This window comes from Pyxicephalus adspersus, chromosome 5, assembly GCF_032062135.1.
Source record: "Pyxicephalus adspersus chromosome 5, UCB_Pads_2.0, whole genome shotgun sequence".
Classification (NCBI taxonomy): Eukaryota; Metazoa; Chordata; class Amphibia; order Anura; family Pyxicephalidae; genus Pyxicephalus; species Pyxicephalus adspersus.
The window spans coordinates 124,317,434-124,331,530 of NC_092862.1; the positions used below are offsets into that span (position 1 = coordinate 124,317,434).

At 36.7% G+C, this 14,097-nt stretch overlaps 1 protein-coding gene across 1 annotated transcript in view; it reads right to left on the bottom strand.

The window, feature by feature from the left end:
• ADARB2 (adenosine deaminase RNA specific B2 (inactive)) overlaps nt 1–14,097 on the bottom strand; it is a 339,858-nt gene that overhangs the window by 55,333 nt on the left and 270,428 nt on the right. The window contains exon 5 of the mRNA XM_072412630.1: nt 1,144–1,255. Within this exon, the coding sequence (XP_072268731.1) occupies nt 1,144–1,255 (112 nt within the window). The remainder of the gene's footprint in view (nt 1–1,143; nt 1,256–14,097) is intronic.

Sequence of the window (14,097 nt, forward strand, 5' to 3'; positions counted from 1 at the left end):
TATCTATCTATCTATCTTTGTTCTATCTATTGTTCTAATATTCCCAAAATAAAAAGGTTTCTTTTATTTAGATAGAACGCCACTTCCTTCTTTCCATCTGCACTCAGCCCTTGCTTACAGTGTACCTAAACTCAGACAACCCTTAAATTTAATTTATTTAAAGTAAAAATTTTGCTTGTTTGTGTATTTTTCAAGTGCAAAAAAAAAAGGGTGAAAAACCAACCCCTAATTCTCGATTGCCTAGGCAATCAAGAATGTATGGGAGTGCAGAGCCTCTCAGGATAAGGTTTTTCCCATTCTACGTCACCTGATTTTGCCCCTGCACATTCTGTTAGAGATTCTATTTACTCTCCTAGCTCAGTTCTGATTAAAAAAACTGTGAATAAACAAAGATTTGGGTTACATTAATATTAACATTGTTTTGTCAATGGACATTTTTACCTTCCTCAAGCATCCCAGACAGAGAAGGAATTCTGACAGGGAGAGAATACATACCAATAACTGCACGTACATCTATAATTGAGAGGTAAGTCTACCTTTATGTACCTATTCTGGACTCCATCTTTCCATCTTTTTTTAAGTTCCTGATTTTTTTTTTGTTAAGTTCCTGTACATGGCAAACTGCATCTGTGCAGCAACTACCATGTTCAGAACACAATAGGCCTGATTTATGAAAGCTCTTTAAGCCTGGAGAAAATAGACTATGGTGAGAGAACCTGGGTGATTCAGTGAATATGGAATTGATCTGGTACAGGACTGAAAACATTTGCCAACTAATAGCAAATTATTTTTCAAAAAATCCATTCCAGGTTTGCTGACTGTTTATTTTATTCAGTATTTGGAGAGCTTTTATAAATCAGACCCAATAGTTTTCTATTGTGTCCTGTTCTGCCCTCCATCCCTCAACCTTTTTACAAAAATGCAATGTGTGAGAGAGAAGGATTCACATGGCTATGTGAACACAGCCTTTTCCTACTTTGCAGTTTCTTTCTATTAGAGAAACTGCCTCGGAGCTGTGATAATAAATGCTTCTCCAAATTGGTAGAACTAGTAAACTGCAAGGAATAACATGATTCATTCTGGTTTTGACCTTAGCGAATCACGGCAACAACAAAAAGACTTTATATATAAAAAAAACCTTACCTCTGGTCATTATGATGGCTGCTAGGGCTTTGTGGCGTGCACATACTGAGAAATTGTCAGTTAGCTCCTGGAATTTCTGCATTACCATCTTGTATATAGAATCTGCAAAGTCCTGGAACATAAGAATAAAAAACTGTGAGTGCCCAATGCCTTCTAAAAAGCAAAATCAAATTACTTTACTCAACCCCTATTAAAAAACAAACAACATCTTTAATTATTTATCTTTACAACACAAAACATGTTTACCGGTACAAACAATAAATTGTTAAAAAAAAACAACAAATCAGTCCTTGAAAGATCTTTTAAACAAATGTCCCAAAATAAATACTCAACGTTTCGTAGGCTAATTAATCTGCTTCTTCAGGAGCGTAATGGAGTATATCACATACATTTCAAACGATTGATACATTTCAATTGTCACAAATAAAGAAACAAACCCATCCATGTTTCTCCAATACAAGCATAGGAGGTACATCAAGTAGTAAAAATAGCCAGAGAGGACCACAACCAAGTCACCATTGGCAATTATTCTCAGAATTGCTTCATAATATATAGCCAGGCTTACATCCTTAAGCTACGTACACACGTCAGATTTTTATCGCCCGATAATCGGCATCGGCCAATTATCGGGCGAAAATCTGCCGTGTGTACAGTCGGTGTCGTCCATGGTCCGGACGACCGACCTGCCGGATCCACGGACGATGAACGACAGCCGATCCTAATGAAACAGAAGGGGGGGAGCGCGCAGCAGGGTGCCGCTCCGTCGCTCCCCCCCTCCCCTCTCCATAGAGCGGAGGGGGGGAGCATGTACAGCACCGTTCATGCATCGTGCAGTCCCTTGTCGTTGGAAAGGATCGTGAAAGATCCTTTCCAACGACAAAAATTGCAAGTGTGTACGCAGCTTTAGTCTTACTTTCTCTTTAACAGACTTATCTCAATATATTTTCCTCTCCGACTTCCATATTCAGTTTGGCAGAAAACAGCATCCATGGGTGACATTGAACATCAAATCCCTGTTTAATTATCTCATTGTGTGCTGATTCTCCACTCTTTTGGTAAATCAGCTGGAATGGGCCCCTGGCTTGAAACAAGTATTCAGGTGAAAAGTTCAGACTTGCCCAGGTTGACAATGAAAGCTGTGAATCATGCCCCCCCCCCCCTCCCCCAAAGCAAGTCATCACCAGAAGCTCCTATATTTCTTTCCTGATAACCCCACCTTTATCAAATGAATATCTAAATATTGGTTTTGTTTTTTAGCTTACACAAATCCATTTTTTTTTAAAAAGTAAAAGGCTTGAGGTAAAGCTACTAAAGTTTATGCAGAAAGAAAAAATGAACAAGCTGGAAAGGGTCAGCGGTGAACATAATAAATAAATAAAGTTTAGAAGTAACACAAGATATTTACCTCCAGGTCTCTATTATTTCAACATTGTGTTATCTAAATGCTTTATAGAGTGACGAGAGAGGGGCTATTCATCAATGGCTGTTTACTGAGTGCCAGAAGCACTTGTGGCTGCCAAATGACTGCTGTGTAGACTCACTGAATTGTTACCGCTTGCAGGCTTTTAGGGGCATACAAATTAAACATCATTATATCAGAGATGGAGCAAAATTATATGTATGACATGCTTGATCATGTAAGTGTAGTGACAGCTGGATCTGACTGGGACTGTCACAGGTCTCTGTCTAAGCAATGAAGTGGACTCCGGGCATGATGGGTCAAAATGTTATCGGGGCCATTGGAGAGAAGAAGACAAATGCTAAAAGGCATATAAAAAAGCTGGGAAAGTATTTATCATCTCCCTTATTTATTAAGTGATTGTGAAGAACTGATTTCCCATTTTAAGGGATATGCATCCAATCCTATAACCCCACCCCCCATCACCCAAACACGTTAATGATTAGATGAATGGTGGAAGCAGTGTCCAAAAACGGAATGTAAAGTATTTGTCACAAGTGTATACCTGCAACTAATCCATTCCTTATTACATGTCTTGTTCTGAAGGATGCCAAGGGGGCCATCTTGGTGGTCACCAGGCTGGCTAAACAGAAATGCAGATCCTTTGGCAGATAAACTGTTCATGAATATGTTTTTAAACTGCATAATTAGCTGTCTGCGGGGTGCTAGGCTTTAATATTCACCAAGTACAGATCTCAATGGATTTATGCTTGTTCATAACTACCAGGAATGTAGCCAGTAAATGTTGGCAAATGTGCAACGAGTGTTCCTGGATCTGTCTTTGCTTTGTCTAGGCTTTCCAAATTAGACCCCTATAGACCTCACCTATGTCTGCTTACCCAAGTTTGGACTTTAACTAATCTGCAGTATGAATGTTGTATGAAAAACCTATCACACCTAACAGAAGTACATTTAATATTTTACTATTACATCTGTAGACAGAAGAGGTTGCAGAAAGCAATGCCATTCACTACTGCTATTTCCTTTGTATTAAAAATATAAGTACATTAAAAAACTCTGCAAATGCTTTTTCCCTTGTTGGATTCCGAGCACAAGTAAAAGCAGGGAGCTACATAAGAATAATGACAGTCTGCCGGCATATGCTTCTAGGTGCAGATAGGGACTAATATTTTTCTTGATGGAAGTCCCCAGTACGTGTGGATCACAGTTTGGATGGAATGGAGTACAGACTTGCATAGCTCAGAGCAATGTGCTCAGTAAAAAGCCAAGACTTGCAAAAAGCCAAAGTATTGAGCCTTAAGGAGTGTAGATTCGGTAAGGCCAAGGGTGAAGTAGGTCTTGCCCTTCAAGTAGCATGTGCAGATCTGCTCGTCTGCTCAATTTGAATCTCTCTCTATATCTCGCTATTTTAATAAATATATATATATATATATATATATGTAAATATATCATATATATCTTTCCATCCATATATATATCTTTCCATCCATGCCTGGAGCTCTTGAACGAGTGTTAAATTTTAACCATTGTAGTCCTTTTAAAGTCATTTATATATGAAACAAACGACCTGAGTTTTTCATTAACAGTCTTTTGGGTAATTCTGGCATTCTATGTGTGTCAAAAAGATATTAAATCAATAGATTATACAAAAGCAAGCCTTTTAGTAAACATTTTTCATGCAGCCATGGCCTCTGGGTTTATTGGATAAAATATCCCAAAGGTTAGATTTGCATACTGGTAGGAGCAAACAGTCCTGAAAACTTGCAAAGAAATGTGATTTTAGTGCCGAGTGTTATTTGAAGTGATAAAATATCCTTTTTTAGTGTTTTATATCATTTTAAGTTTGTTTTACTTTAGATTAGTGCCGCATATTGAACAGTTCACTTGTATCTGGTCTCTAGCAAACAAGTCCAACTACAGGATGAAAAAAAAATATGGTATCCTAGGCAAGCACAAACCATAACACCATTTGTAAGTGACTGATCTTTGCATCATTAGAAATATTGTAGGGTCATTGATAATGATACGCAAATGCCCCACTGCCACGTCCCTGATACACCCCTGCTTCCATTCGGACATACTTATGGCACAGACTTACCGTTCAGGTGCCCTGCAGTGATGATAGGTCCAGGACCTGTTTTCCCCTTAATAGACGAAGACACCATCTGATGGCTCCATGGGGGACTTCCGTGAGAATAGTGATCCTCTTCATCCATTGCATGTGCTGCATACAAAGCCAGGCTCTACACGCCATGCCTTGTAGAGCTATGACAAAAATCCACCAGGAGCCAGGTCTTTCTTTTTTTTGCACTACCTCCTGGCCTCCTGGTGACTTTTTTTTTTTTTTTGCTTTAAGGGAATTTTTAACCCTTGTCCTAGCAATTACTTCCACAATGTGTATGTTTAAGCTGCCCCTGTAGCATTTTCCATAATACAAAGTTCAAAATATAAATTTAAAAAATCCATCAGGGAAAGCACAAACCCAAACCCGGTAGCCACAAGAGGTATGTAGACCCAGAAGAGATTTCAGAAACTCTTGAATAATTAAATTCTTCAGCATCTGCTAACATCTAGTATGAGTTTGAGAAGGACTATCTTCTAAAGAATGACTTTTAGGAGAGAATATTTTCCACTTGGTCCTATTGAATTAAATCCAAACAACAACTTAGCATTATAAATGATAATTCGGTACAAGCAATTGAGTTTTAAAAGCATTTCGCAATATTTTTCCATAAAGATTATGGGCTGGAACTTCATTAGGACCCTAGTTTATTGCTTATTTTTATACTCTATAATCTTTGGGTTATAAAAATATAATATTCACTGTATTTACTATTTTGTATATTCCAATAAAAAGTTGAGATCAAATGAAAATGGCATTTGGATACAAAAAAGAAAAAAAGTTAATCAAATTAACTGTAATATTTTGTATTCCCATATTGTAGTAATTGTACACTGCAAACAATTTCCAGAACATTTAATCATCGTGCACTAAACAGGGAAAATGCTTAGCGTTTATTGTTTGGCCTGGAATTTCACTGATATCAATAATGTAGGGTCAGAATTGCATCTGGCAACCAATAACCAGATGGAAGTTTTTTTCTGTTGAACTCTAACCCGCAAGACTTCCCTACAGGGACACATATGAGACCTGCTGCATTCCTGAATAATTCAAGATATTATGGCATCATGCCCTGGTCACAGCATTATAGGTGCTCTAGGACAAGCCTCAGGTGCCAAGCTGTTGTACTAAAAAAGATATTAAATTAGCAGAAATGGGTTTCTTTTTGTGTACATGAATGCTTTGTAACACGACCTGAGCCAGGGGAACTGAATAAAAAAAAAATATCCTGCCTTTGTCTATAAAGCTTCAAATTACATTTTTACTTTCATGTTACTAATATCGCCTAACAGTGTATTCTGCTTCTTTAAGTGAAAAATGTAGGACAACAGAGGAGTTAAAATGTAGTGGTCCGTATTCAAATTTGCAGCAAATGCAAGCTCTTTAAATCATAATTGCAGTCAAGAATTTTTTAAAAAAAAATAAAATGACCTCAAATTGTAGAGATGCTAACCTACAAACTTTAGTTGATCTATGACCATTTCAGAAAAGATGAACAAAACCGGGTTCGGTTCTTGATGTTTCACAGAAACTGTTTGTCATCTTGGTAGGATATTATATATGATGTGAACTAAGTCACGACCAGGTCCTTTTTTCTGTACATAGATAGGTTATAGCTTAGATATAATTCAGACAGCCAACTGATTCAGGATAAATGTTCTTGTTTAATTTTCACAATAACAGTACAAAATAGATTTGAAGGGTGGTAGTGACGGTACTTGATCTCAAAATACAACCTTTAGGAAACAGGTGAGTAATAACAGGTACACGTTATGCAATGCAATATTTAAGCCTTGTATAAAGGTCCAATAGGCATTGGAGGATTGTTGTCGGAAATTATCTTAGATGGTTGTTTGTTGACAGGTGAATGAATGAGTGCTGTATACCCAGTGCTGTTCTGTTAAACAGAGAAGGGAGGGGGATAGATGAGCGAATGGCAAATGCAGTGCTCTCCTCCATTGGAGTGAGCAGTGGTCATTCTAGATCAGTCGTTCATCAATCCATTGTGGCTGATCAATAAGTGACGTTAGGGGAACATTGTGTACATATCAGATTTGTGCCAAAGATGAATTACCCTGTTTGTCTAGGGCAGGGGTGTCAAACTCAAATACACAGAGGACCGAAATTAAAAACTTAGACCAAGTCGGGGGCCAAACTTGAAATTTTTTGAAAAAGTTAAGGAAGTTTACTACTTCATCCATAACTAACACAAACAAACCCCTCTACACACACTTTAGGGTTGAAATTTCTATCTAACTATGCAGGCTGTGTGTTGTTCATCCTCTCACATCACAAATTTGTCTGACACTAAATATTACACTATGCAGTCTCTAATGGATTGAAACAAACACAATGCCCTTGGTAGTTAGGCACCCTGTGATAATTGCCCAGGCTTTGTGTCACATGATGGGTGTACAGGAATAACGCCTATGTATTGCATGTATTGAAGATGTAGTTCATTTTTAGAATTCTTTGGGGGGACAAAAAAAAAAAGGACCTTGAGGGCCAGATTTGACCCGGGGGGCAGAGTTCGACACTCCTGGTCTAAGATGACAATTCTGATGTGTGTACATACTATAGCTTTACAGGTAGATTAAAACAAACTTGTGGTGTGACTGTAAAAACAAAACTGTCGCTTATATTGTAATGGTGGTCTGAAAATGTATTCTAAAAAAACTGGGGAGATCTGCAAATACTGCATGCCCCAAAAGTGAGATAAAGAAGGGAGTGGACTAGCACTGGTGGTCTTTGTGTATAAAGGTGACATCATTTTCTCACAGTGTGGTACAGAACATCTGAAAGGACAACCATGCAGTTTAGTACATACGACTACTAGTATCTTTAGTCTACAGGTATACTTTTGATAAGATCCGCGTTATTAGTGCCACCCTACACCATTCCACTTGCAAAGTTTTTCTGGCATTATGAAGTTGCGACATTTGATTACCCCAAAGAGTATTTTGTTCAGGTCCTCAATTAAAACTTAAGACACAAAAGTATTTTCTTGCATCTTTACTTTTGCTTTTATTTGACAGAAGAAAAATTAGGCATTTATTGAATGGCTAACCAGCAGTATGGGGATTGCCTCCAAAAACAAGATGTATTTTTTACTTACCAGGAGGAGGTGCATATTTTCTGTTATATTTTATTCATGTGAAGTCTGCTTTACACTATATAGGCAGTAAATAAGTCAATAAAGACCCAATTATATTTTATTAGTCTCAGTCTTTTCTTTTTATACTATAAAAATGTTGTAATCTGTACATATGTCCTATATTTTTTTAAACATGGTGGTTTAAACATGATTTGTTTAATGGTTAAATATAAATTCAAGGTCTTATCATTATATAACCTCATAAAAACATCTCTCTTCTAGAACATGAAGAGTTTCCCCCATGCTGTTTTCAAGCCAAATGGTTGTAAATTCCCCCCTGTAGCAAGGTTAATGGCCTGATACTTGATTTGTCATATGGCAATCTGTTTTTCATACTGTAAGAGTGTTAAGTCTCTCCTCAGGTTTCAAATTATCTGGCAAGAATTTTATAAAGTTGGACACCAGCTGAACTCCTTCGAAAATTATGTCATATTTAGCTACTAAAGGCAAAAAAGTACTCAATTATAACCCCACTTCAGATGTACACTGCATCAAAAGTCATGTTTAAAGGTTATTTATCATAATTATTTTAGTTTAGGAACAACTAAGGAGAACATTTTTCTTGTTTCACACTTCTCAGATGGAAACTGTTAGTGCTGCTGTAATCACCTGTCTGCATCTCAAAAACAAGTAGAAAATGTTAGTATGTTAGAATCGCAGTAAACTGAAAATTCATTGCCTACATAAAGATTAGTATTAAACAATTTATAATGTACCAGCACTGAAATGTCAGTGCTGCAAGATCTTGTTACAGAACTTAATTTATCATTTAAAACCAAAAGAAACCTTTTTTATGTTTTGGATAATGTAGGACACCGGTTTCCAAACTTTTTAGCACCATGGATCAGTTTCATGCAACACAATTTCTCCAGGGACGAGAAAGTGAGGTTTGCAGGGGATGGTTGGAGCAGGTTTCTGGAAAAATGTTCTTGCATGAAACCATGGAGAGGGGGGTTAGATCTGGTCTGCAGCCGTTCTTGTCAACTTACATGATTGACTGAACGAAATGACAGGAAGAGGACCCAGATCCTTCCCGACACAGTGAATAATGCCCATTTCCAACACAGCCTGATACTGGGCTGCAGTACCGGGGACCCCTGGTAGGGAATACCTAAAACATATTGTTGCTTTTTGCCATTTTGATTTCTGTTACAGTGAAGGAATTCCCATTTGATCCTTCCTACTGAAACAGCTATACCATTTACCCCTCCCATTCTGTTTACAGCTCCAAATTTCAGATCTTCACATTTATTTCCAGTAAAAATAGACACTACGATAAACAGGAAGAAAGTGGACATAAACAGCAATAAATACACGAAAAAAACCAAAATGACAAAAATATGTTCTGTTGTTCTGATTTAATTATGGAATTTGTTTGTCATTTCTGGAAAGCCTTTTAAAACTTAACCATTAAAGACCACCGAAGAGTTCTATGATTCTCCTACAAATTGACAAATATACCAGCGTATACTAAATTCATCTGGTTGTGAAACCCATTCTCCTGTTACTAGTGATTTACATTAGGCTCTTTTGTTACATAAGTCTCTTCCAGCAGAAAAGACCTGACTTCTGAAGCAAAAGGCTCTCCAGTGATCTAATTCTAATATATTACAGAATACCTTTCCTTTCCTTGAAGCAGGCATCTGCACCAATGAAGATTTATGGGTCTACTGAGAAGCTAAAATAATAAGTGATGAAGATGGGGCATGTATTTGGAAAGCTTTCTATATACCAAAACTATGCTGCATAGGAAAAGATTAGTGCAAAGTGAATTTGGGCAGCCTTTAGTTTTTCCAACTCAGGATTAACAATCCTTGTATAGGAATTCATTACTGAGGGAATGATTAGGAGAAACCAGCCAATGCTGACTACCTTTTCAAACGTAAGTTGATTTGAGCCATGAATGCAGATTAGAGACTCAGAATAAGGAACTCATGGTACGGTAATTTATGGTGCCACTGTTCCCACACCCTGAGTGGATATGGCTATGGATACAAAATATGCAGCACACACAAAACTGGGTGTGATCATAATAGATTGTGGATAAGGCTAATATTGGCTATAACCTAAAAGTACAAAGACCAAGGTTAGATGCTGTAGCTATTGTGTTAATGTGCCACGTGCAATATGCACCCGTACAATACGCACAAGCAGGGAAGGGTAAGACAGGCAGACTAGAGGGCACCAACACTGGCCAGGACAGATAGCTATGACTATATCATAATTCTCTGTTTTGCTCTGCATTGCGAGGATGGTGGAATACATCAACATTTGGATCGAAGTAGAACAAAGCAGCAGCAGAAGGATGAGCCCTATGTTGCACAGTCTATGTACCCTTTTGTCTGCCTCTGATGATCAAATAACTATTGCTCCTTTGTTCAGGTAATTTCAAGTATTTCAGACACTGGATTACCTTGCCAGCCAGGTAACTAGCTTTTTTAGAAGAGGTCAACAATGGCAGCTTTCACATTACAGGTTTTATAGGAAATTCCAATAATTCAAGCTACCAGTAAAAATACAGTGGTACATTAAAACCAGGATCCCTTCCACCAGGCTGAAATTGAAATTCTAAAACTTTACTCTTTGTTTTAGGGTAAGTTAACATGGATGGAAAATTGACAATGTGCTGATATGTGCATGTTAGAATATGGCTTGTTTTTTAAGCACTATTATTATGGTCTTAATACTATGATATGGGCAATGTGTACAGCATATACAGTACTTCCAATGGTTGTGACTGGGTCCCGGTTTGACTGGTCTATGAATTCAAATATATTTTTTAACCAAATAAACTCTATTCCTATCATCATATTCCCCCAATAGTAAATGTTTCTCTGTTTGCTGACTCAAGGAGTGCAAATTACTCCTTGAGCTCCTCTGTGTTTGTACAAAGACAAGGCTTAGCATAGCAGTGACTCCTGAAGAGGAAGTTGATTCTTTAAACACTCCCTGGAGTGACCCATTTAGATTGCCTGGTTCAGTTGCAAAGGTGCCAGTGTTAGGACATATAAACATGGTGTGCTTTCTAGTATGCTAACCCATGCCACTAGCATTAGAGAAATGAAAACAAGGATGCACTTAGGCTGTCCTGTTCTACTTATCAGTTTTAATTGGGTAATAATAGAACAACATTTTCGGTCACATTCATAATTTGGTTTTGTATCCTATGATTTTTTGGTACATTTATAATTCCCACAAAAGAATCAAGAAGCTGCCTGCACTTGGTAATAAAAAAAAAAGGCAGTATAAGCCAAAATAAACAGACTGCGCAGCAAAGATCCTGGAGGAGTGGTGATAGGTAAAGGTAAGACATGGTGGGGTGTGTTGGGATAGGGACAAGTACTAATTGTACAGCTATTCTTTAATTTTTAGTTTAGAGTCTTGTGAATACCTAAAATAATAATACAAATTAAATATTACAATATTTTATAAAATAATATAAAAACTGCTGTAAGATATTTCAGTAAAAAAAAACAGACGTTTTAAGCATACACAAATATTTCTGCCATTGCATTTTTTGTGTAGTCATGAGGTCAGTCACCTGAACAGATCTGTGCATAAAATATCACAAAATAGCATGCAACCGGCACAGACAACATGATAGTCTCAGAGGTCTACTAATAATAATACTTTTGCAAATGTACACAATATCCTCATCTATTTTCTGCTGCTCTAGGCTCACATCATGGTTGAGTAAGCGCAAAGCATACTCAGTGTCATTTTTGGCACGGTCACTGTTTCTCAAACCTCCGAGCAAGCCATACATCATGAAATATTGATATGGTTCCACTACGCTGCTGCACATGACATTTGATGTATGGCTGTAGGTGATTCTTTTTTTTCCTCTCTCTCTTTCTCGTAATTCTAAACAGTCACTGAAGGATCAAAAGCAAAATGTCATTTTTGCACTTGCAAGTGCGAGGTGGTGACATGTCCCAAAAATACCAGGCTGGTGCCAGTCTAACCCGGCATTTTCTAATCTCGCAGAGCTCAGAGGGCCTCTATAATTAGTCATCTCATAACGATTTCTAGCGACATTACAAATATTTATCGCATTAAATATCAGCATCCAGAATATTGCATTCATTTGGACTTTTCACGTCCCAATGATTTTGCATTATTCCCATCGACTGAAATAAATGAAGAAAATGTTTCAGACTACACATGAAAGCATGTAAAAATCAATAACTGGATTCTAAAAGGATTTAATATGCCTTGAATACATTCATTTCAAACAGTTTCCTTAAATAGCTTTTTTTTCTCCCAGCATAACATATTTTTTAAAGTCAAATATAGAGCATTAAGGCTATAATTACCATTTTAATTATACCTCAATCATCAAATCTACTTTGCATAGAAATTAAAGCTTTTTATGTTATGATTTTTTGGTATCGGGGTAGAAAAAAATATTACCGAGCAATTAAGAAGAAAGGGTTTTATAGGCCTTGGAAGATTTTGTCATTTACAAATGTTAATGCATATTCAAGAATTCGGATATCATATTGGCAGAACTATAATGACAAATATTCATCTATATGGAAGTCTACTCTGTGTTTTCTTTTATGAGGAAAGAAAATGTACCTTTATGTGTTATGTACAGACAAAAAGGATTACTTTGGTGTACACTAAGCCATTCATGTGGTTTTTTTTTCCCCAACATGAAAATTTTATTCACTTTTACCATAATAAAATTAATGAATTTAATGGGCTTGATTTACTAAGGAAATATAGGCTATTCAGTTAGTGAAGTGAACAATCCCATTGCAAATAATATTTCAGTTAGCTTAAAGGTAAAGCTGTGTTGACGTTACCCATCCAATCAAGAGCTAGCAAAAAATATTTATTTTTGATTTCCCTGCACATAATTGGGTATTCTTTGCAAAGCGAAAATAATCACAATCAATACGATAGATGAAATATCTATTACAAGAGGATAATTCACTTTGCTAAGCTTGTATTTCTTTAATAAATCACATCCACATGGGTGTTTTGTTATTTTGGTTGTTTTGTTAAATAAAAAAGCACAATGCATTTTTTTAAAATAAATAAAACATACATTGACAGGTTTTACATAAAGGGACCATGCAAGGTGCAAGGATCAGCAGAGTCTGGTACATGTATAGTAAGATTGGTGGCCCGGTCTCCGCAGCAAGCGGCAGAGGATTATTCTGCATTTTAATGATAATCAGTTTTATGTGTAATAAAATTATAAAGTAAATTTGGAATAAACTGATTTTCCAAAAGGACAAACTTTCCAATCAGATGACTGGACAGGAACTAGGTCAGGAACTGATGTCATTGATGTGAATGATCATGGGGGGCCTTTGGACTTTGACTTGTGACTTTTGTGAAAAATCCACTATGACATTAGCTGAACAAAGTTCAGAAAAATGTTTACAGCTTGAATTGATTTAAATGTATTTGTTTTTAATGATTAATGAACAATCTCAAGTCCAATTTTTTTTTGGGCAAGTATAATAAAACATAATAAAATATGTCGTAGATACATGGCTTGTCCCAGCCCAAGGAGCATATTGGAATATATATAAAAAACATGGACTAGGTAAACCAATCAACATGAAGCTAAGAAAACTTTTAATTTAACTGCAACCATGAATGATCAAAAGGACTATGGTGACGTTTATTGGACTTACCAATATTTCAAATGAATTCTCAGTTGTACTAGTTCTCTGTTTATTATATAATGGTTCAAGGGGCACCAGGGATTTAAAATTAGCGGTCTCAGCATGGGCATAGGTTAAGGTCCCACAGCCTTGGCTTTGAATACAAAAGTCTCCACCTTAACAATGGTAACAATCAGAAGAATAACACAGGTACTAGCAGGTAGTACTAGGTTTTGCATTTAGGCCAGGTTGCATTTACAAAACAGACACTGTTTCACAGGTACATTTGGCAATATAAAATCAAATTATAATGTGGTTGTTATAAAAAATAAAAGTGTTCCCATGCTGCATTTTATTTATTACGAAAAACTCTCCTTCTAACTTGATACTTCCTAAACTTGAACTATTGAAAACTTTTAACACCAAAATGACAAAGTTGTTACTTCTTCCTCAATATTCCCATTCCCCCATTGGATTCAGAGACTGTTGCCATGGGACAGTCCAGGGAGCAGCATCTTCATTTTTTTCTTTTATTTATCCCATAAGAAAATACAGAGATGCTGAATTTTATAATTAACACGTCTCTTCTGAGCATTTCCATGAAATGTCTTGTATTGTATGGCACTGACAAACA